A 24,612-nucleotide genomic window follows, 5' to 3' on the forward strand; every position below is an offset into this window, starting at 1 on the left:
GTGTGTATGGCCGTAGATACTCCCATGTGTGTCCTTGTGAACGTGTTTGTAACTGTGAAAGTGCTTTGCAGAGCCTCAGCATAGCAGCTCACAGGGGACCGTGTGTGTGTGTGTGTGTGTGTGTGTGTGTGTGTGTGTGTGTGTGTGTGTGTGTGTGTGTGTGTGTGTGTGTGTGTGTGTGTGTGTGTGGCTGTGTGTGTGTGTGTGTGTGTGTGTGTGTGTGTGTGTGCGTGTGGCTGTGTGTGAAGCGTGTCACAGCTGCACACTGTCACTTTCCAGTAACATCAGAGGAGGCTGCTCTTGGATCTCGGGGAGCGTCCTTCCCTTCAGTGGAGCTCGTACAGCATGTCAGCGGTCCAGCGGCCGGTCACCTGAACTGCTTTCTCTCATCTGTTGCAGGGATGCCCGGTAACGAGCAGGATGCCCGGTAACGGCCGGCCACCTCTCTCTCATCTGTTGTAGGGATGCCCGGTAACGGTCAGCCGGGACCTAATGGGACGAGCTGAGGGCTGAGTCCGACCCGCCGCGGAAACCTGCTGTCAAGTGACCCCAAGTTGATACATCATATTCAAACTGACTCATGTTTATCAATCAACAAATTTGTTTCGGGAAAATTAGCCAGATTTCCTAAGTCTTTCTTTCTAAGTCTTGCCATGGTTGTGGACCTGCTGAGGAGTGTTTAATTGGTGACTGATTTCTGCCTCCTCCTCCAAACAGCGGCCAGCGGAGAAGACCAGGTGGTGGTGATACATACTACGTCCTCATTAGACAGCTTAAACACGTGTGGCCACCAAAGCCATTCACAACTTCCTCTGGTTCGTCTCTGCTCAGCCTGCTGCACATTTCCTCTTTTTTTCTATATTTTATTGCTGGGGACTTGTGAGGGCAAAAACCCTTACTGTGATTACAAAAAACACCTTGCGAGACCGACCTACTGGAAAGATTCCCAAACTTCCTAATGGTCTGCCTGCCCGAGGATTCCAGTGAGATATCTGTGTGTGTGTGTGTGTGTGTGTTTACACTAGATACCAGGAACACAATAATGAAACCATAACGTTGTAGCCCCTTTTTTCCCTCTCTGTTTCTCCCTCTGTCGCCCTGCCGTGCCATCATCGTAACGGCATCTCACTGTCTAGGTCATACTCCTATTGATTATGGCTGTGTCCTTCTGCTGAAGTGTCAGGGACTATTGAAGTGTGCATGGGGCAAATCTGTGGTCCGCGGCCAACACACTGAGTGCTGTGCAGCCAAATGCACAGTGACCTAGAATGACCTCTAGTGCCCCTCCAAAGAGGCTCACTGAAATGATATCATCGTGTGCCGTGGCATTGACTGGCCTTTGCCTGATTCAACCCACCACAGTGGACATGGTGCTATTTGGTCATTTCTCTAGTTGTTTTAGCCCTAATTTCTCAACCCACTACAGTGGACATGGTGCTATTTGGTCATTCCTCTAGTTGTTTTAGCCCTAATTTCTCAACCCACTACAGTGGACATGGTGCTATTTGGTCATTTCTCTAGTTGTTTTAAACCTAATTTCTCAACTCACTACAGTGGACATGGTGCTGTTTGGTCATTTCTCTTGTTGTTTTAGCCCTAATTTCTCAATCCACTACAGTGGACATGGTGCTGGTTGGTTATTTCTCTAGTTGTTTTAGCCCTAATTTCTCAACCCACTACAGTGAACTTGGTGCTATTTGGTCATTTCTCTAGTTGTTTTAGCCCTACTTTCTCAACCCACTGCAGTGAACTTGGTGCTATTTGGTAATTTCTCCATTTGTTTTGGATTTCATCCAGTAGATACAGTATATAAACAGTCCCAGCTGTTTGTTTAGAATCGACATCTATAGCTACATTTCAGATGTAATGTGAGAGAGTACAGTATGTGCTGCAGATACAGTAGACCAGGGAGGCTGCAACTGCAGTCCATCTTGGGCAGGTCAAGAAAGTGTACAGTTGCAGGTCACATTGGTAAAATGGGTGCTTGATCACCTCACAGCTATGTTGACATACAGTATTAACTTCTTGCTGTTGACTGAAGTCTTTTTTGTTTGCGGATTACAGTAATTGTTTTCTTTTTACGGTCAAACTGCTCAGACTCACTAGAAAGTAACTTTCCGTAACTCCTCACCCTATGTATGCAGACATTTACAGAAAAAATAGAATATTAGGGTTAGCCAGTGATACACCATGTACTGAACTCATGACACCACAGACTCTGAATGACGTCAGAAAAGATAAGCAACATTTCACAAGCCACAGCGAGCCAGCGCTATAACTCTTCCCCTTCTGTTTTAGTGTTTCTGTTTCAACTGGCTGCTGTCCCGCCGACTCCACCAGGGAGCTGGCCAGTGTGTGCGCACAGCACACTATGAACCTTAGATCCGCCGGCTCGTTTTTTTTGTTTTTTTTGTTTTGTTTATCAGAAAAGGAAGTGAGGTCACTAAATCCCTACAATGCTGCGCTATCAGCACTGACTTCAGAAGGAGAAAATGATTAAGGCCTCGGAGTAGCTTTACGACTGTGTTCATCATGATGCATTCACAGGCCTGATAAGTGCTTCATGCTAACAGGTGCGGTATGGGAACTACTCGGCTCCTGGAACCCTGACTGAGAATTTTTATGGCTTTATGGTCAGTGGCTGTCTACAGAACTGGGTTGTATTCCTCTTGTTGGTTTTAACTCAACACCTTTTTTTTTGTTGTTTATGGTGGATGAGAAGTTTACCAGCAGCACATCTCAAATGAAAGAGGTAGTGGAGAGCTTTGTCATATAGTAAGTGATGACATGAGAGGTCAAGTACTTCTTTACCATAGTCATCATTTACTTCTCTTCCCCTTGTAATGGTGGAAATGACGCAAGCAAGAACACCAAGTTCATGAGCCTTCCTTCCTGATCCTGACAGTGATGTTCTGTCTTTTGCAGTTTCCCAAACTGGGAAATCCTCTTACAGCACGATCTCCTGTTACAGCATGATACTGCAAAAAACAGTGGCAACTTGGTTCATGTAAGGACCCTCTTCATGCTGCACAGCACTTCTCATGACATTTGAGTTTGTTAGCAAGCACAAATGTACAGTTTAGAACATGCCCTCATAGCACAGAGCTTATACTGTAAGTACTTTGGCTGCTTTAGCCGCCAGCCGGCTAACTCGCGTCAGACAGCACGGATTGTTTTCACCTTCATTTTGACCAACAGTATTCCGTGAACATGACCAACTGAGCTCCGTGTCAAAATTGGACGGATTTCTCCTTTAACACCTCATATCACTTGAAGAGCCCCTTGTTAACAGTTCCAATATACAGACTGCTTAGTCGGATCTCAATCATGCCTGAAATGCAGAAACCATGGAAAGAGCACAGAAGGGAAAAAAAGCTCTGGTAATTCATGCTTGGTTGTGCCAAGCCCAAGACAGCCCAGATCCTCTCTCTAGAAACTGCAGTGTGTGAACACTGTAAACCATAGCACTCTTTCCACACACTTAGAAAGAGGGATGGACACATAAATCTTGTGTTACATGACTGTTAAACAACTGCAGATTCCTGGAGGCATGTGCCTTGAGAAACATGCGACCACAAGCATGCCATAATAATGGGTGAGTTGCCGATGATTGTCTGTCAGTGTATTGGTTTGGGTTCAGGCCGCGATGATGACATTAACACTCTAAGAATGTCTGCCGACCCCTCACTTAGCAACTAGTCAGATCTTCTGTTTCCTGTTTCAGTTTCTCCCTTTGCTCAGAGCTGTGTTATGCATGGTACGAAAACCACTTTCTGTGTTTGGTTGCACACAGCAAGATTATCTACGGCGGCTTCTGGAGACTTTCGTACCTTAAGTTCATTTTGTTTCAGCAAGAGATACAACTGTGGGGGTATTGGAAACGGCAAGTGAAATCATCATCTGTTTCCAGTTTTCAATATGACACACTGAACCAGTACATTGTTCTACAGAATCTCTGAGTAATATCACCCAGGCCTACTGTATTACTGGGATGAAATTCAGAATGCAGTGTTGAATATGTCCTCTCAGAATGTGCTGACAGGACTGAAACCCATTTCATACTGTATTCAGAGTATTCAGTAGTCAAAATAGAGGAGAGGTAGGAAGAGAGTGGGTTTCATTTTGAGAAATATAATTCCAGAAGGCATAAATATAAAACTGCCACCTTTCGTCTAACTTTAACTTTGAACAGCTTTTAACATTATATCCTAAAATGTCTCTGCAGGTTATTGGGGTATTTGATGCATATACCTAGGTATTTGATGCATATACCTAAGGTTTATCCAATCATTATTGTCTATAAGTCCATGACTTGTGGCAGGACACTGAAATGATGAAATTAGCAAGGTAAAAATGACTGATATGACTTGTTGACTAAACCTTAATTTGACTGACCTACATAACTGGTGCTGGCTAGATATACATGAAATCTGGCTGGAGATTTCATGGTGCCATGCCATACAGCTATACCCATTGATTGACACGGATGGGCTAGCTAAAAAAAACATCTGAAGTCTTGTACGACTGTACGACGATCTGTCAGCCACCTAGCACGTCAAAACCATCAATCACCCGCAAAACACAGATGTTGTACACATTTTCTGTATACAAATTTTCTGTACATCTAGCCAGCACCAGTTATAGCCTACAGGTCATGTGAAAAAAGATGTAAAAGCGACCTCCAAGCACATGGGTTTCAACGTTGCCACAATGTTGCGGTTATGCCTAGCTGCTAGCTAGTAGCAGATTTAGTGAGGGTTAGAGTCACATTCAGCTCTGGGCTATACAGTATGCCATTAGTTTATAGGACAGGTTTATGCGCAACCTAAAAACTAAGACTCTAAAACAATGACATTGACATACCCAATACATTTTAGACCAAAATATTGAGCTGTCATTCAGTGCTTTTGCGTCTATGTGAATGCATCTTTGGGATAGTGGGTACATTGACAATGTGGCTTTGAGAGCACATGTTTGGCATGGTGATGTGTGTCAGACTGCATTGATCTTCCCTTTAGGGCAGCTGGACAATGCTGAGTTATGGGTGCAGAGTGGTGTCGCTGGATGCCACAGGACCAGTTCAACTGTTATGAGAAAAATAAACAAGACCTAATTGAGACCTCTAAATCTCCCAGCTAAGAGTGGAGTTGTCCAGCTACAGATATTATAAATATTTATTTTAAAAAAAAAATGTGTTTTATCAAATGGTGTGCTGCTTGTTTAGAATGTCAGATCAGTATGATATGCTTCTAAAAATTAATAATGATGATAATAATAATAATAATAATTATATTATTATATTATAAGTTCACTTTACTTAACTAATACTTCCTTTGCTTCTGAAAGCAATGGAAGTATCCAACAGGCAAAACACCACACTTGACCCGGAGTGCTGAAAGCATTGTAGCACAGGTGTCAGGTGTACGGCACAACTGAATATTCTATAATATAAACATTTCACTTTCACTTCTTGAAATATTGTGATATTCTACAGTGACATAATTTCTCATTTCTATACATGACTAAAATACATGTTCTTACCTGCTAAGTGTTTCAAATAAGAGCATTTTTGACAATATATAGAGTCAGATTGATCTAAGTTGATCAGATACAGGGTCATATCAGATACAATTAGGAACATGATGCTTATAAGCAAGCCCTCTGCCGCAGCGTTGTGTGTTGTTGCCATGCGCCTGTGCTGTACACAAGCAGTGCTCCCTGGTCTTTAATGTTTGCCGGTACACCAGCTGGGGCAATACTACTACGGTACCTACTTCTCTATTGTATTCAGACAAATTTCAAACAAACTCAGTATTTAGACACTCAGAACCAGCCAACACCATGATTTTAAACATTACTGTATAATGTTCAAAAGACTATAACTTCGGCATGATCAGTTAATTATACTGTACAGATGCTGTACACACAAAGCATTTCCTATTGGATTGTGCTCCTCAGTCCCATTCCCACTGGTACGAATCCGTAAGACATATAAATGCTAGCTGTCCGATCCCCTGTCCGTCTGGAACTACTTCTTGTGCTTGCAACATCTGAGCTTGTCGGGGGAGAAATATAACAATATAACAGAACACATAAGCGCAAAAAAGCACTACCTTCCCAGTTATTCCTGAGTTGCAACCTTGAGTACAAACAGATGTCTGTGCAAATGACCCAGAATAAAGGTGTGCATAACTACAAGACCACACAATAACAGAGCACGGCTGTAAGGCACACAATCGTTGGTGTTGCCTCCTGTCTGTAAGACATTACAAGGAGAAGCCTGGAGGTCTTTTTTATGCTTTATAATAAGTTTGTTCTTGGTGAACTAGATTCATTCTATTCTATTCTATTCTATTCCGTTCTACTCCTGTCACACCATGACTTGTGTTGATATGTTCTTTTGAATGTCAGTAAGATTTTGATATTTCCAGATAGGAAATATTTCCTGTTTTTTTGCATATCAATTTGCTGTGCAAGTTTAAATGAGCAGTTGTAGACCTTTTTCTGCTCCTCTGACATAGTCCCTGGTCTCTTTTGTCCCTTACGTATCCCTTACATATTCCAGTGCCAGCCACAATTCAAATGTTAATATTTTCTGAAACGTGCTTTGAGTTGTCTGAGAGAGTTAGTACGTCAGGGCATATCAGACCTGTCACTGAGCCATGAAATGCCAGAAAGCTACATGGCGAATGAGTCAGCTAGTCAGTCTTTCTGTGAAATGAGTCAGAGGGCTTGCACCCCTAAGAGGCACTGTGATGTGCACAAACAGCTTCATCATGGCTGCGTTACCCAGGCTCACCTCATCTGAGGAGGTTTTCTGTGCTTCACTGGCCTCTTGAAACCTGAGGATTACTATGGACTTGCATTACAGCATGCGTAAAGATGAAACATGTAAAGAGCAAATACAGAAAATATTTTGAACAAACAAACAAAAATTAGACTGCTGTCGCTGATTAATTGTTGGCATTAAGTCTTATGATATTACTAAGGTGTGAGCAGGTCTCGAATCTGCTGTAGTTGAACTCACTACATGGTAGACTTCAGCAACACTCTTTGCACACAGCATCTGAAACTACTGTTGTTACAATGAGATTTTATCAGTAAGCTCCACGGACATTGGTTGTGTCTGTTACGAAACAGAAAGGGGGGCTGCCCTAATGGCTTAAACTGTAATGACCCCGTCACAGATGTAAGCAATTTTACAGAATACATTTACTTACTATGTTAAAAAGCCTTCAATTTCACCTTCCCTGGCACAGCCTCTCTGAGACGGAGCCAGGAATGTCCTACTCAAACCAGCCAGAAAACTGATCTGAACTGAACTGGTTCAAGACTTCATCCAATTTTATGGAAACTTTCTCTTCAGTTATAAGGAACTGTAGTTGCGTGTCACCAAATTGCCCTCCTTATCTCCTTAAAACGGCAAGAGCGGAAAAAAAAAAGATTTGGAAACAAATCTAATCTTAAAATGGAAAAATCAATTGTTTCAATATTCGTGGTTAAGTCTAATTTGCTACTCCATTAAGTCAAAGAGATGCTGGAAAACGTTCAGCAATGACATCAGAAGTGACAAACACCAATAAGCCTCTCTGTGCTGCTTTTCTGCCCAAGAAAGTAGGAGGAAAGGGAGGAGGACTGTTGGAAGATCTCTGTGGAATGAAATTCACAAAGTCTAGTCATAACAGACATCAAAACGATGCTTGGAGAACATGTTGGCAAAGGCCATCAATAAAGCAGATGAGGATACAGTGTTGCTTTACCACGTCCACTCATGTCTTGCTGTTAGCTGCAGTCTCTTTCATCTGTTTTTGTAGCAGTAATATGGAGGATAATCATGTATATTCGTCTTTTCAGAACTGGTAGCCAGCATCAACTTTTTAAGACTTTTTGGTACGTCTTAACAATATCGCAAGCATGCAGAAGGAAATATAATGTATCTGTATGTTTGCACTGGTGAATCACACAATGGTAGTGTTGCGTCACAGGCAGCCGTGAGAGTACTGTGCGTACTGCCAAATTGGTTTTATTCAAAAGTATCCTCATAGTTTTCTGTCTTGTGCCTCCACCTACCTCTGGCAGCTTAGTTAGCCTCCTAGACAAGCATATCCATTTGATCTCCGTATTCCCCAGTCTGCCGTCAGGACTGCTTGAAGTTACTTGTGGAAGGGAGAGAACCCAGTTGCATTATTTAAAAACACTCCTCGTCCTGATGACATGTCTTTTCATGCTTTAATATATGTGCATTTGCCGTCTCTGCTGCTTCTGCGGGCTCTGTGCTGCACTATTTCACACTATTTCTTCATTTGTTTGTATTGGTCAGAGATAGGGGCAGCGAAGATGGAGAATCTACTTTATTTACAACTCTAGATTTACTTAGAAATGTGGAGCATTGTCTCGGTGTAATTGCTGTCACAAGTAGAAAGGAAATATACCTTTTTCAATAATGCAGTGAGCTCTCAGACAGCATAATCCTTTTCAGATGTGATAGTTTCTGGCAGTTGTCTGAATTCATTTTCCTGGAAAACCTTTCTAATGCTATTTCAATTCCTCGCCATGATACAGAGGGCCAGGCAGAGCTGTCGCAAGAAACAAGGCAAGAGGGTGGACCGGAGATGTGCCTTTCTCCATTCTTCCTGACTATCTCAGAGACATCTGCTTAAAAGTGTTTCTGATTAGAGTGCACTAATCACAATACGATAAAGCTAGAAAGATACTCTATTTGTTTTCTGTATAGACAGTATTTCTTATCATAGTGCAATGACATTCGAACTATTGCAAACACCAGCAGCACTCTTATTTAATTTTATTTTTGCTTTCAATTCAATTTGTCTTTTCAAAAACAATTTAAAAAAAACAAAAAAAAACAAGGTCCAGGCCTCAGTAACCTCAAAGCTGGTTAGTGTGTGTGTGTGTGTGTGTGTGTGTGTGTGTGTGTGTGTGTGTGTGTGTGTGTGTGTGTGTGTGTGTGTCTGTGTGTGTGTGTGTGTGTGTGTGTGTCTGTGTGTGTGTGTCTGTGTGTGTGTGTGTGTGTGTGTGTGTGTGTGCGCGTGAGGGTGGGATGTTAAAACTTTAAAGCGATGCCATTTTAGTTGTTTAATTATTGAGTACTCTTGGCAAACCCTGAACATGTTGTGCATAATGCAATCCTTCAAAAATATTTCAGCACTGTATACCTGAGAATCCCACTTATTCTCACTCTACATATTAATAATAAGAAAGTCCCAGACATATGAACCTCATAAACATATACAGTGCAAAGACATTTCAAAAGGCTGGGTCATAAGGATAAACTGTCGATGGATAAAAAAATATATATATTTTTACCCACTTTACTTTATCTGCTAGAGATATGACAGGAACCGGGTTTATAACTTACTTTTGATCATCTATTCCTCTCTTATGCTATAAGATACATATATATTTTTTTAAACACATATTTATATTAATATTTATTAAACAGGAGAGAGATGATGCAAACCAGTTTGTTAAATAAATAACATCTGTGATCAGTGAATAGGATGATGTAAGCTGTGAGACATACGACTTAATTGCATTTCTGATTGTAGCCTAAACTTGAGAATATGAGTCATAATTCAAACAATACACAGCAGAAACCAAAGGTTGTGTCATGTTATCATGTGGTTAGAAAATTAGAAAAACACATGGGATATTTAGTAAGAAGCTTAAAGTTGCACAAGTTGCTTCTGAAAATGCACAAGTCAAAAAGTAAAAGCAGGTAAATTGCAATACAGTACCCTGCCATAATGCTTATAAGTGATAGTCAGTACCTTTGGCTTGATTTGACCATGGGAATGCCACAAACACAAGCCACCTTTGATGATCACTATTAAACTCTGATCTGAAAGTGATCCATTTCAGAGGTGGTGGCATATACATGTAGACCCACTTAAGAACATCTCTGCCTGTAATTGTACACTAATGAAAGAAAATATGTTTGGAGAAGCTTTTAAAGACAAGCGAGAAAGAGACTGTATTTGCCTTGTAAGGACAATGGACGGCTGTTTACAACTGTCTAGCGGTTTGTTTTACTTTTATAGACACCTCTGACATCAATCTGTCCTTGGCACAACAAAATACACATTTCTCCCAGTTTAACTGCAAAACACCCACGTAATTCAGAGAGAGGAGTGCTGGCTTATCTTAACAGAGTGCATTGTTAACGTGCTGTGTGTTTTGTGACTCTTTAAGTGCTTCTTAAATGTTACTTCATCTGGGATCAATTACAAAGGTGCGCTTTCTGCTCAAAGAGTAGCCTACCTCAAAGCATACTACAACTTTAATCTAATATATAGCAAAAAGAATGTATGCATGTTCCTTGTTTATCTTCACCTGTTGGCATTGAAAGTCATGAGTTGTCGTCATAGTTTACATTTGAATTATTGTTTTCATTTTGACAGAGTTGAAGAATTATTTTGATAATTAATAAACAAAAAGTAGGGATTTTTCCAACAAGTGAAGCTTCAGTCAATCCACTCCTTTTGTGATTCTGTTGTTCTGGCTGTTTAGTCTTCAGTGTCAGTATGTGCTGTTTATCATCTGGCACAGACTCTACTTCTACTCCAGGTCTTGAGAGAGCGCCATGTCTGTGTGAGACGAGGATGGAGAATTGAGCGAAGTGGTCTTTGGTATTATTTGCCCTCAATGGTGCCTTCCAGACAGCGCTGCCTTCAAGGCACCACTCCCCTCAGTTTAGGGGTAGGATGAGGGTTGAGGTGGGTTAAGGTTAGGAATAGGGTAAAGGTAGTGCCTTTTAGGCTGTGCTGCCTGGAAGGTGCCGTTGGGGGCAAAAAACACCATTGAGCGATGGAGAAGTGCTCTCTCTTCACCCTCCTCCTGCTCCACCTCCAGCCATGTTGTTTTTCATGTGCGGTGTAGTTCTGATGAATCACCCCTAATTGAAGCGCGCACACATTAAATGTCACTTCTCAGGCACCAAGAGGTCACAGTTATTGGACTTCTATTTGCAAACGTTTACCGCTGTCTCCCACACACCTCCACAAATGGTAAGTTAATAAAAGTTGCCCTCATTAATTCTGGGTCATTATTGAATTATTTATAACATCGACAATAGGTTTCCTTTTATAACTTCGCATCTTACACAAACATATGTCAGCGCAGGGATCACTTGGAAATAATTTGTACTCGTGTCTGTTATCTGAGCGTTGCACTGTCCTCAGCTTTAAACGTTAAGCAGGAGTCACGGCAGGTTTAAAGGATTTGTCAGTTTACTCTAGACAAACTTTCCCCCTGTGAAATGACGTCAAAGGGCTATAGGCAAGACTAAATAAGGCTTTTTTTGGTTCTTGTCAGTTTGCAAACTGTCTTCACGCTCTTCTTGATGGGCTATTTCTGGATGGTGTGCAGATCGAGAAGGGACGGTGCATTAGGGGAAACACTCTTTATATTGTACAATCAAGGCAGACCTCTCTGTCCATAAAAGTCTTTGTTTAGAATGGCTGTGTGTGTGTGTGTGTGTGTGTGTGTGTGTGTGTGTGTGTGTGTGTGTAGGTGTTGCCCATTAAGAAAGAGTATTACACACACACACACACACACACACACACACACACACACACACACACACACACATATTGAAGCTTTTCCTAAATGGATCTAACTTGGCACTTTCTGTAGTTGGTGAAGACCAGAGTTTATGGTTCACCTCCTCTTCATCGTGCGGCGTGCGCTGAAGACGTGTGTGTGAAGTGCAGACGCCTCGCTCTGTGATGGCAACTGGGATAAACTTCAGCGTTGCAGAGTGGAGGGTGGAAAGGAAATAACAAGTGCCTAAAAGCCCGTCCAAATTAAACTTAACACAGAACAGTCGCTCACTTGAGACGGACACCAACCAAGTAGGAGGCTCTATTATTAAACGCCAGGCTCCAGAGATGGCAGAGCTCAGCTCACACTAGGCTACACCGCTGTGTAATTCTCTGACGAGTCTCTGTCATTGAGGTTAAGACTACCCCTATATATGGACATGGCATGAGTTAAGAGAAGTGTACCTGTTTTCTACGTAATGGATGATCTTTTGCAGGTTTTTCCCAAACTTAGTAAACAAACCATTCTATCAGCTCTTCAAGTTCATCTAAATCTAAGGTTTTGACACTTTCCTTATTAAAGGAGACATAGAATGGAAACCATTTTTGTCTTGGTTTTCATGAATTAGGAGAAGTTGTGCATAAACAAAGAGCTGTCATGAACATGAGGCATGGTTGTGCCCTCCTTCATGCGAAAATCTTGAACTTAGAAATAGCCACTAAAAAATGGGCGAATTAGAACAAAGCCTGCTTGTGATGTCAGATATCACAAAGCCATCGAAGTTCAATTGTGGTTGCCAAAGAGGGCGCCATTTAGTCAGACGGACCATTTCAATACCCAGCCTAAATATACTGTATGGTTTTTATTGGGCTTTTAAAATTGCAATTTTTTATTATTTTTTTTATCAAAATTAAATCAGTAGGCTGCTATGCATAATGATATGATGTGATGTGGAAAATTTTGTCTTGGACTTTTTTGTTTGTAACTGAACTCAGTCTTGTCACTGAGTCATAAACAGTAGTGTGTTGATGTAATCAGAGGAACGGCTTCATCTTTGTTAGACACCAGCTACTTCGTCATCAGATGACTGCATCACTCTCACTGCCAACCAACCTCCTACCCACCCCCCCCCCCCCCCCTACACACACACACACACACACACACACACACAACCCTTTTCCATGCCCATCATTAACTGTCTAAGAAAAAAAATGTTTTTAAGCAGCTCATGTAAATGGATTAATTGTATAATTGAAAGACAAATATTTATCGGGAAATGTTTAGGCAATATGAAGTGTAACACTGGGGACCCATGGAAGCAGGTATTCCATGAATTACAAACCATGATTCTAGAGAGTTTAATTGTATGGAATTCACAGACTTGGATGGTGGCCAATCAATTACTTAGCACGGGGGAAAATGTTAAAAAGGTATGTAACCATACTGAAATGAAAATTAATACTTTTATACAAATTCTGTTATGCATTTAATATTTGTAATGTTGCCGTTGCGAGACAGAGTACAAGCCTTTTCATCGGTTTTAGATTGATTGGGTACTCAAATAGGTTCCCAATACTAAACTTATCTTTTGACAATAATGTATTTTTATGTTGAATTATTCTGTTTGATTTCAGAAGTTATTGCTTTAAATATAATGTTTGTTTTCCCATTACAAACAGCTTGCTTTCATCTACCTGTAGACAAAAAATGCAAAGGTGCTTCTGACAGCAGTCCTCATGTGTCAGGAAACATGGCACCATTTGGGAGACGAAAGAGAGCCATCAGCTCCCTTAGCTGTCTCATCGCCGTGCTGTAGGACAGCTTACATTTGTTTGCAGACTCATCCATGGCCTACTGGTAAGGGAGTTGGATTTGTGACTGAAGGGTGGCCAGTTTGTTTGTATCTCTTTATGTCTTTCTATTATTGGTGGTGTTTTTTGTGTTAATGTATGTGTTATGTGTCCCAATCTCACTCTCTTGATTGCCCAAAGCAAATTTCTCCACTTGGAGACAATAAAGGCTCATCTCTCATCTCTCTCTCAGTTTGATCCCTGACTGGTACATTGGTGGTGGGTAGGGGCAGTGATTGATTGAGCAGCGGTTTCCAACATCCACGGATGAAGGGCCCTTGTGCAAGGCACCTAACTCCCAACTGCTCCCTGAGTGCCAGCTTAAGGGCTGCCCACTGCTCTGGGTGTAGTATTTCAATTTCAATTTAATTTCACTTATAGAGCGCCAAAACATTACACATGTCTCATGGCGCTTTACAGAGTGTTAAACATTCAAAGAGAGCCCATGAGTAACAGGGGCAAGGAAAAACTCCCTAGAATTGGAGATACATATAGGAAGAAACTTCAGACAGATCTGCGACTCAAGGGCCCAACCCATCTGCCAAGTCATTTGTAGTATCAGAAGGTTCAAATAGTCCAGTGTAGGGAATAAATTGTCCATTAGTAATCCATTAGTAATTTCGGAAAGTAATGGGTCGCTAGTATGTGTGCTGTGTGTGTGGGCTCTAAGCTCACTGCTCCAGGTGTGTGTACTGTATGTACACAGAGGTGGGCACAAATACATCAAAAACTATTTTGTTACAAAATACAAATACTGGCATAGAAAATGTAACAAAATAAAATACAAAATACGGATGTGAAAAATGTATTTAATTAAAATACAAGTAATTAGTACCCCCACAATAATGGTATACCAACTTTTAAAATAAACTACAAGAAATTGATTTAATTTATTTATTGGCGGACAGAGGCCTAAATTCATAACTTTGGGCTGAAGTAGCCTGGTCCTACCATACTCTCGTACATTCATAATGTACAGAGAGTCTGGACACGTTCCATTGCCAACATGAATTTCCTTGAATGCGGATGCTCTGCCACGAGCCTCTCAGATCTGCCATAACCAATCGATAAACGTTTGGTCGTGAGGTGACATGCTCAAACTAGCGACCTCAACGTCATCGTTCTCAGCTTCTCCCTCTGTTCGCTGATTGGACCTGCACATTTCTGTCTTGAGAAAACCTGTGAATATACCGCAGACCCAGACTACGTAGTGGAGTGAAATGAAAACTGAACGGAAGTACGTAGGAAGGCGGAGCCAGGCTACCTATGAAGTAGATCTAGTAAAAAAATGTAATCAGCATCCTATATCAATATAAACGTTGATTGAACTGACAACAAGCAGGCTTTGCAACAGTGGAATCAACTCTGACGAAGCAAACTACCCACCATCATTTTCCGTATTCAATGAAAGTATTACAACAGATTGAACAGGTTAGCCTTTTTAAATTGAAATTCATTTCCCTTTTTGTGCTATAAATGCATGCCTTTTGCCTTCATACATGACTGGCAACACGGGGGACAAATAAAGTAACATCCTGTAAGGTGTCTCAATATACAGAATTAATTAACTGGGAGGTGAAAACTCGAGACTGTTTTGCATTGGGGAGGTTTTTGCCTTACATAAATCCTCATGTCATGGGGTTCATGTCCTAAAGATTCTGACCTTTGGCTCCCAGACTATGACAAGCATAGCATATTGTCATGGTTATACTAGGTAAGAGGCTATATTTAAATGTGTGATGAATTTTTGGCTAATTTGAGGGGGGAAATTATGAGATTTTTGTTAAGTATTTAAGTATTTTAAATACTCTAAATACAACCCCTCAAAGTATTTTGTTACAAAGTACATTTGATTTTTTCCAATCCTGCAAAATACAAATTACAAAATATACTAAAGTAATTAAATACGTATTTAAAATACATATAATTGAAATACTGCCCATGTCTGTATGTACAATATATGTGCACACTACCAACGGATGGGTAAAATGCAGAGAACCAAGTTCCCTCAGGAAAAATACCAACACTGTCAACGGATGGGTGAAATGCAGAGGAAAAAAAATTCCCTACAGGAAAAATAAAGTATAACTTAACTTATGTTCTTCTACTGCTGCCAGACGTTGGCCAAATACAGGCCCAAATGTGTGTGCTGCCAGACGTGGGACAAATACAGGCCCAAATGTGTGTGCTGCCAGACGTGGGACAAATACAGGCCCAAATGTGTGTGTGTAGCACAACAGGAGCGCCCTTTCAGGTTGGATCATTTGAGCAGACTGTGGAAATGTGAGGTAATTGGGGTAATCAAGAACATCAGCGAAACGCTCATGTTGATACCCACACACACACCGACGCTTTCCCTCCAGTGCAGTAATCAGTCATCAGCTGAAGTCTTGTTTCTTTTAATCATGTTTCCATTTTGATACCATCTAATTTCTTTGCTACGTTTGACTTATTGTACGTTCATATTAAAAACTCTCATGACTTCAACCTAAAAATCTCTCTTGACGTATCAATGGACTCTGCTCTCAACCAATTCATGCTTTAAAGTCCTCTTGACGTTCCCACACTCAGTATGTATTGAACCCATTGCTTTAAGGGAAAGACCGATCTTCTCCTTATTAAATTATGAGCCAGGATGTGTGTTTATTTGTGTGTGCAGGGCACTGATGTTCAGTTCCTCAACACAGAGCATCATGCTGCCTAGAGGTGCCATCAGGTGCTGTGAGCCTGATCCTGATTGAGGCACCAGAGAGTTACAGTACAGGCACATGTTAATGGACACAGAGTGGTAACATTAGTGATGGCCACATCATATCCCTGATGCATGTTGGGAGATAAAAGAGCAGTGTGACTTCAAAGACCCACCCCCGCCCCCCCTCGATTATTACAAAGTGTTGCATCGCTCTGCTCCAGCAGCAAGAACAACATGAGAAACAGTTTCAAATGGCAAACCATTAGAGGCTAATAGCACTGAGTACCGTCTGTAGAATCACTCATGTCATTAACTTACAATATCAAACTTACTTAGAGTATCAATATACAATATCAATCTTACTTAGGGTATCAAACATCCTTTATGACATCTGACACTGCAAATGCACAGTACACAGTTCTACCAGAAAGACTCAATATTGTCGATATGATTCATTATTCTCCATTTATGGTCATATCCCCACAATGACTGCTACAAGCAAAATCTCAGCTATAGCTTGCTTGGTAATTCTATATCCAAATCATTTACTTTTCAATGTCTGGTGTGTGTGCATTTTTTCCCAAATACCGAGTTGTTCTTCAGTAGGAATATGCATGTATTACCATATTTAAAATGAGCTATGTTAAATCAACTAATCATTCCAGTGACTAAACCATTCCGTATGGCTGATGTGTTGGAAAAGGATTAAAGTATGCATTGGGCTTCTGCAGTCTATCTAAAAAAATGACAACATTGCCATCATTTTCAAACAAAGCCTTCACAATTATGACTCAAGATCATATTTTGTCTTCATCGTTAGTCAGATTTAGTGTTTTTTTTTATTTAGTTGATTCTACATAAAAGTGCTGTTAATCTCTGACAGTGCAAATGACAAAATGTCTGAATGAATGTTTTGTTCCTGATGAATCGTGGATAATAGATCTCTGAAACATAGATTGTAAATCCCTGATTTGTCCATGCGGTGAGAATCAGATTCTCACTGTGGTGGTGGTGTGAAGTACTGCCACATTTCTTTACTGTTTGCCTGCCATATAATAGGTTTATTGGAAGTCAAATACCTGACACCACAGAGAAAGAGAACAACCAGATGTCCAATGACTGGACTCCATAAAACTCAGTTTTACAATGAGGCACACAATAGCCAAACAGGGTTAGAGTGTGTGCATTCCATGGTTGTTAAAATTCTTATGGGTAATTTGTACTGGCCTGAGGATAAATTGAAAGACTTTTGATACAAATGCTATTGTCCTTTGCGGCTTAATGAAAAACAAGTATCCAAGACAAAAATGTGTCAGTTGTGTAGATCTCTGTTGAGTAAAAAAAAGACTAGTTTGCTAGAAAATTGTTTTGAAGCAGACAGCATCATACTTATTTGTCATGAAGTGACATCTGCTGCAGCTGGCCAACTGGACATGAGACACAGCACTGGAAATCATTGGATGGGAAAAAAACCTTTTTAATCATCTGCCATATCTGTGTATATATACCCTCCGGTCGTCCATTACCCTATATCTCAAACAGAAGACTGACGTCAGTATTAGAAAAGCACTTAGAAAGCACAAATATAGTATAATACAGTATACACAGTATACTCATGCTCAATACAATTCAGTCGTACAGAGATATGATTTCTCAAGTGCATCTCTGTTAAAATGGAAATGGAACGTGTCAACATTCCAGCGAAAAAAAGGAACTGCATGGGGCTAGTGGTGTGTGTGTGTGTGTGTGTGTGTGTGTGTGTGGGGGGGGGGGGGGGGGGGGGGTGCACAAGCAAACCACATCACTGGGCCATTCTCTTGACAAAGAGCAATTTATCTTTCTTGTCTGCCTGGGAGACTCACCTTTATTCCAACACTCGAGGGAGAGGAGGAAACAAACCTCCGAGGACCTCTGCATGTGTTCTTAGTGTCTTTGTCTCCCTCCTGCCCCCTTGTCCCCATCCTTCCTGGGTGGTGATCTGCTCTATCACTGACTGAACGGGCCAACATCAGCCTCTCCTCTCCTAATGACAACGAACGACAAACAGACAGACAGACAGATGTAGATAGATAGATAGATAGATAGATAGATACTTAGATGTGCCTCTAGAAATGAATCTAGAGTCTTTGAGGTTCATTACACAGCACAGTATACTGTATGCCAGGCAAAATTGTACATCTTACCAAACAGTTTCTATAGAGGATATAATTCAATAACACTAATAATATTCATTAAGGCAAAGAACACTCAAACCAGGCCTCTCAGCCATGCAGTAGCCCCAGTGGAATAGACATTATGGCAGTTAGTGAATTCACTTAAGCTTAATTTCCTTAATTTACTAATGTGATGGTGTGGAGGGCGCTATCGTCTCCTTGGTGCAGCATGCCCATACTGTATACTTCACCAGAGCATCTCTCACTCTCTACTAATGGCTTACCATCCGACCTCTAACTCCGAGGGGTGTGTAAGACATGACAAAAATGCAAGCCTTTAGGGCAATAGCCAGGGCAATCTGATAGCCTCACTATATAGTCACATGAGTTGTTAGGTTCTTTGGTCAAAACACTGTCATGGCCAATCTGAGAACATACACAACCTCAATGACTGCTCGTCATCACAAAAAACAAGATTTGTAACTTGAATTGTTGATTTGTCTCAATGATCATCGACTTACCCTTCTCAGAAAAAAACGGAGATGTCAAATTATTATAATTATCTGTTTTAGGTGGCTAGCATCTTGGGTTGATTTGATTTGACTTGCTGGTTTTACTTGAATAAAATGAGAGTGACAAGCAACATTTAATCATCTACAAAAGAAAATGCCATAACCTGGAATGGAGTAGCATTGAAATTGAATGATGACTAAGGTCAAACAATATTTATTTGTGGTCACAATACCAAACTACCACTTACTACAGTCTTTGAAGTATGCAGTTGGAGTTCAGTGTGCCATCAGAGTACAAGACCTTGTTTATATATTCATTGTTTATTTTCATTAGGTTATTGCTTGAATTGATATTGCTTATTGTTTATATTGCTATTCTCCTGTGAAATTGTTAAACTTTTAAAATAGTTATTGTATTGCTTTTTAACTTGTATGTCGCTTTGGACTTAGGCGTCTGCTATATAGCAATAACCATAACCAACCATAACCAAGACATCAGCCTTTCAAATTAGTGGCATTACCTATAAAGAGACCTTGGAATTCTGCCAGATCAGTCAGATGCTAAATACAATCCACTGATGATTTTTTTTAAACCTCACAACCATATAAATGTAAGCTACCCTCAGATGTGTGATTTATCTGATATAGTGCAAGGTAGAAAATGTGGCAAATGATGTTGATGGCTTGGAGGACTATAATGGTGAATATTATCAGTGACTAGATATACAGTAGGCTATCTGTCAACACACAGTGACCATCACCGAGCTGCAAGTATATTTTTAAATTATAATTCACTTTGATTGATAGCCTACACTTCATTGATGGGACAGACAGGTAAATTAATATACTCTTGTTTGTGTTAGGTGTTTGTGTTGAGATATAACAACTCCTATTAAAAATTCCATAACCTGCGATAACGAACAGCAGAAGAGAACGGAATGTAGGGCACGCTCCATTATTCAGATGTCTCCAAAATCTGATTATTAGGCGGAAACTCCCGCCGAAACCCCTCTCTTGCTCGTGAGCCCCTTTGTGCGTGTGCAAAAACGGAGAGAAGTCGAGATGGCGAGTCATGCCCTTGAGCTGGAACCTTAGAAGATGGAATGTTTCATTTCAATGAAGTTCACTGTGCCACCGGACTGCTGAATGAAAGCATGGTCCTGTGTTAAGCCAGGGGTGGGTGTGAACTGAAGACGGCGAGTGCTGCTGCTGCATACACCAGCACGCTCACCAGCAGCGCCAGAGGAGCTGATGAGTAACAAAGCAAAGAATCCCCTCCTCTCCTCGAGCTTCACGATTCAGGACTGGAGCGCGTTAATTGTGAGTCTATTTTTTTCCTCACGCCTTGACAGCATTACGACCTGGGGCAACCACGGAGAAAGACCCAAGAAGTGTGAAACGTGACAGAGTACGGTGGTCGTACGAAGTAGGCTACTCAAGAACGGCGTCCGTATTGAAAGCGGACAGCAAGAGTCGAACGATCTTGACCTGAGGTGACAAAAGCTCCTGAAGACGGCAGCGAGGCTCGAGCGCAATCCTTTGGAGTGCGAGGGGAAAAAAACAAAAACACAGCAAATGGCCTAATTCTGCTCAACGTCAGAAGTTGGTCTGCCACACTGGTTCGCTGGTACTCCTTTGGGGGTGCCCTCCACCCTTTTACCTGGAGTACAACAAAGGAAATGAGATGCGTTGGGATAATACATTGAAATCAAACTATTCACAGCACGTGCATTTATGTAGGACATGTGTTCGTTCCGCTATTACTTACATGTACATAACACGTCCTCTGGAAATGTCAAGCATTACATTACCCAACGCACTGGTGCCGTGATGGCTTAACACTCAAACGTTTTGCATTGCTACAGGGTACTTTACTCTGCAAATCAATCTGATGGCAGTGAACTCTGTCAGTCAAAGTGGTGCATCAGGCACCACTCACGAGAACAGCTCGAAGGCACCCCATCGCAATGGATATATGAAAACATGTGTCGTCTCGCTTCGTCAGGACCCTGAATGTGGATTGTGGGAGAGGCTTGTTCTCTATAAAATATGGACTTCCCAAAAGCTCCGCTCTGTGGTGTCTGTGGGGTCGCTTTCGGTTTTTCTCGCTCTGGTTGTTAAATGTGTTGACTGGGAGACTGAACCTGGTAGTGACAGACCGTCTGCGTCCTTCATTCATTTTCTATCCAGCTGCGCGGGGGAGCTATTGCTAACTTTGTGGCATGTTATCTCGCCCGTTTTTACCCTTGCATGTGCCTTCTTCTGGGTCGGGCTGTATCTAATCCGGTGTGGGATATGCATTAAAACTTCTCTCTTCCTTCTCACCGTGTGCCACTTGGGCGAAGCCGCGGCGCGCTGCTTGTTTGACGGGGCGAATGGTCAGACGTTCTCCCTTGCGTCTGCCGTGGTGGTGCTCGCCTGCTTGGCAAGCAGCGCACTCATGGTGCTTAGACTCAAACAGGGGGTCTCCGTCATCATTTTCATCAGTGTCCTCAGGACTATTTCACTGATATCTCTGAACAAAGTACGCGGAGCCTGGAGACCTTACTTGGCATACCTGGTCGGAGTGCTTGGAATCTTACTAGCGAGGTATGCTGACAAGGTATTTCCGAAAGAAGGGATTCACAGGGAGGGTTGTACCTCCGTGACTGGGTCGAAGGAAGAGGTCCCTGTATTTAAAAGGCGAAGGAGGTCCAGCTCTGTAATATCCTCAGACATGGCTCACAGTCAGTCCAACAGCAAGTCACACAGGAGGACTTCATTGCCATGCTTACAAAGAGACCAGGTAAGGATTCGTTTTTCACCCTGTCCCATCCAGCGGTGGGCAGCATGGCCAGTACTGTTCGAGAATTGTTTAGTACTTCTGAACATGTTGGGACATTTTTGGCGTTACATTAGGTAGATTTCAGAAAACAACATAACCATGAGCAATGAAAGTAATTGTACAAAATATCCTAAAACAAATAACAAACATGTTATTAGAAATTACAGTTATTAATGTGGTCTGTTCTACTATTTAATGTCTGGTTACTGATAATTGGTAGCATAACATACAAATGTATTATTGTTTTGTGCTACATTTGGACATTTTTAAACTAAATAGCAGTTTTAAAAATATATAATTATTCTAGTGGGAGATAATCAGATTTCTTTTCAGATTCAGAGTTATCATAGGCTTAATTATTCTGCATTTCCAAGGTACGCACACAAGCTATAATTTCTACAAAGTTTATTCTCTCCTCTTAGATTTCCTGTCCTGCTGGACAGAGAATATGATTTAATGATAGCACATTTTATTTTAGTTTATGCCAAATCCAGAGTTTACACATATTGCACAGACAGAACCAAATCTTTGCAATTGTAAAATACCTTTGCTCTTTGCCTCAATATGTGTTTAGGCTCTTCTAAGTCAGTGTGAGTCACTTTTAATATTACTGTGATGAAAATATGTGAATAATATGCACATTGCCTTTTGTTGCTGCACATTTACAACATTATACGAAGTGGTCATTTTGCTTGGGTGATGCATCAGTCATAAACAGTATGTGCAATCATATGATTTCTTATTCACCAAGTAATTTGTATGGGAAGCTCAGTTTATCTCTCATGACAGATGCCAGACATGATTTCTTTAGTAGCGCACATTAAAGACAAGAATCACCTTCTTGTCAGTGCATTTCTTGTTTTTCTTTTGATAATGGATGCAGGAGAGTGTCTGTTGTTACATGCTCACTGCTGCTAATTCTTAGACACATAGCTGGCCTTAAACGACACACTGTAGCTGTGTGACAATTTATGTTTGTTTAATGATCACCAGCAATTAATGTAATGCCAGAGCCACTGATTGCTGTCCACGGGCTCTGTGTATGAACAGCTGGCACTTGAGGGGGCCTCTGGAAGGCATGATGCCTATGCCGCTCGAAGCCCAGAACATTTGAACACTTCTGTTGAGAACCACAGGGCCAGGGGTTACTGCACTTTTCTGATTTAAAGGCTGGGTCGGCGGTGTGGATTTACGACCCTTGCTGGTGGAAAAGTCGGTGACTATGGTGAGCACTTCCAACGAGAAACAGATTTTTCTGTCGGATCAAAAGCTCTCATTGATAGCTCCGCCGCGGTGGTTAACCTGTGCGGATGCTGTGTCCTCAGAAAACAAACTTCAGCTTTCAGAGTGCACCGGGATGACGCAGGCGTTTAACTTACAGCACAGCCTGCATGCTGGTCTCTTGCTTGATATATGACATATCTTAGTGCCTGGCATGTCTGTAAATCTAGTTGTTTCAGGTGAGTGTATCTTTAGGAAATCATTCACAGAGAATGAGGACCGTGATAGATTGTTTTGAAGGGAGAGTTAGTGGAGGACAGTTTTGGATGTAGTTGATAGCTGCCAAAGCCTGGCTGACAGAGGAACAACTCAATAGCAGCAGAGGTGTATGTTTTCCCTGTGGCAATGTTTTTATTTAACTGAAATTGCTATTTTCAAGAGCTACTAAGTTGAATCAGTGAATGGCACCTCAAACAATCATTTGTGCTAGATTCATTTTTGAGACATGTTTTCCATCAAACCATAGTTGCATTCATATATTTTTGTCATGTAATTCAGTGTATTTAATGCATTGATTGCTATTGCATACAGGATACAGGACATTTGCAAGATGAAGGTTTAAATTATAAGATTAAGATATTATAAAATACTCAATTCAATGACATTCTGCATTTTTTAAATTTACTGTGAATACTTATTTATTTTTATTTTTGGTATGTTATGTACAAACCTGAAGGGAATCGGCTGAGCCATTCAGCACATGTATTCATACAGTATACCTGAAGTGCCAGCTCTGGATGAGCCCTCTAGTGACTCATTTGCAGAACCACAGGCCCTTTGTTTTGAGCACCGTAACCCTGTTATGACAGTATGGCTGTCAGTAGGAGCGAGCAGTAGCTCTCTAGTCCCGATCCCCATACCCCAGATCTCTTTCTACTGGTTTGCCTCTTGATTTTTCCGGCATGGGAGTCAATCAGCACATCGATGGGAGAAGCTATTTTGTGTGCTGCGTGCGTGCACGGATGCAGGGCACATGGCGCACATGTGGTGCCGCAGTCTTGTGTGGTCTCGCTGTGGTACTGAGTCAATAAGCCCCTGGTGATCTGTGGTAGTCATCTCCCCCTCCCCAGACACACACACACACATACACACACACACACACACACACACACACACACACACACACACACACACACACATCTGACGTCCGTCTCTACCCTTCGATGAGCATGAAGAAGTGTGAACAGTGCTGTCTGCCATCACTACGGCCTACAAAAAGTCCGGATGCCTCTTTAGTTGAATATGTTTTTCCTTGACCATTTTCGAGACGTGACATCAGTTTGTTAGTGTAATGATAGCCAGGGCTCCAGGAATGCTAAACTGTGTCAGCTCTGCAAGGAAGTATGGCCCACGCTCTCAGATAAGCTGTGGCATGCTGGTAAAAACGTACAGTGTTGCGCTTTAGTGTTGACGTTGTCAACTGGCCTGTGCTAATGCCCTTGTTTATTTCATGGAGAGATCCCCTTCAGTTTGCCACTCCTCAGATCAAAACAGTTTATTTGAAAAAATAAATACAGAAAGGAGAAGCTCTGTATCTCTCCAGCACCATCCCATCCTTCAGCACTCAGTGGAAAAAACAAAACAGTTTTTATCGTCTCCTATGTATATCCCTCGTCTCAAGCAGACCGTTTTTCCTTCGGAGGGGTTGTGTTTGATAAACACACACTGCTCTATGTATGTGGTTCCACACGGCCTGCCAGTATCTGTTGGCTCTTCAGGCAGAACAGCTTCACAATAAAAG

The 24,612-nt window shown here is 41.5% G+C and overlaps 1 protein-coding gene across 1 annotated transcript in view; it reads left to right on the top strand.

Annotated features, from left to right (window-relative positions):
* Window positions 1–20,741: 20,741 nt before the first annotated feature.
* The window catches only part of LOC134093435 (cGMP-inhibited 3',5'-cyclic phosphodiesterase 3A-like), a 77,206-nt gene continuing 73,335 nt past the window's right edge, over window positions 20,742–24,612 (top strand). The window contains exon 1 of the mRNA XM_062546487.1: window positions 20,742–21,551. Within this exon, the coding sequence (XP_062402471.1) occupies window positions 20,742–21,551 (810 nt within the window). The remainder of the gene's footprint in view (window positions 21,552–24,612) is intronic.

Source organism: Sardina pilchardus, chromosome 10 (assembly GCF_963854185.1).
Source record: "Sardina pilchardus chromosome 10, fSarPil1.1, whole genome shotgun sequence".
NCBI classification, from domain to species: Eukaryota; Metazoa; Chordata; class Actinopteri; order Clupeiformes; family Clupeidae; genus Sardina; species Sardina pilchardus.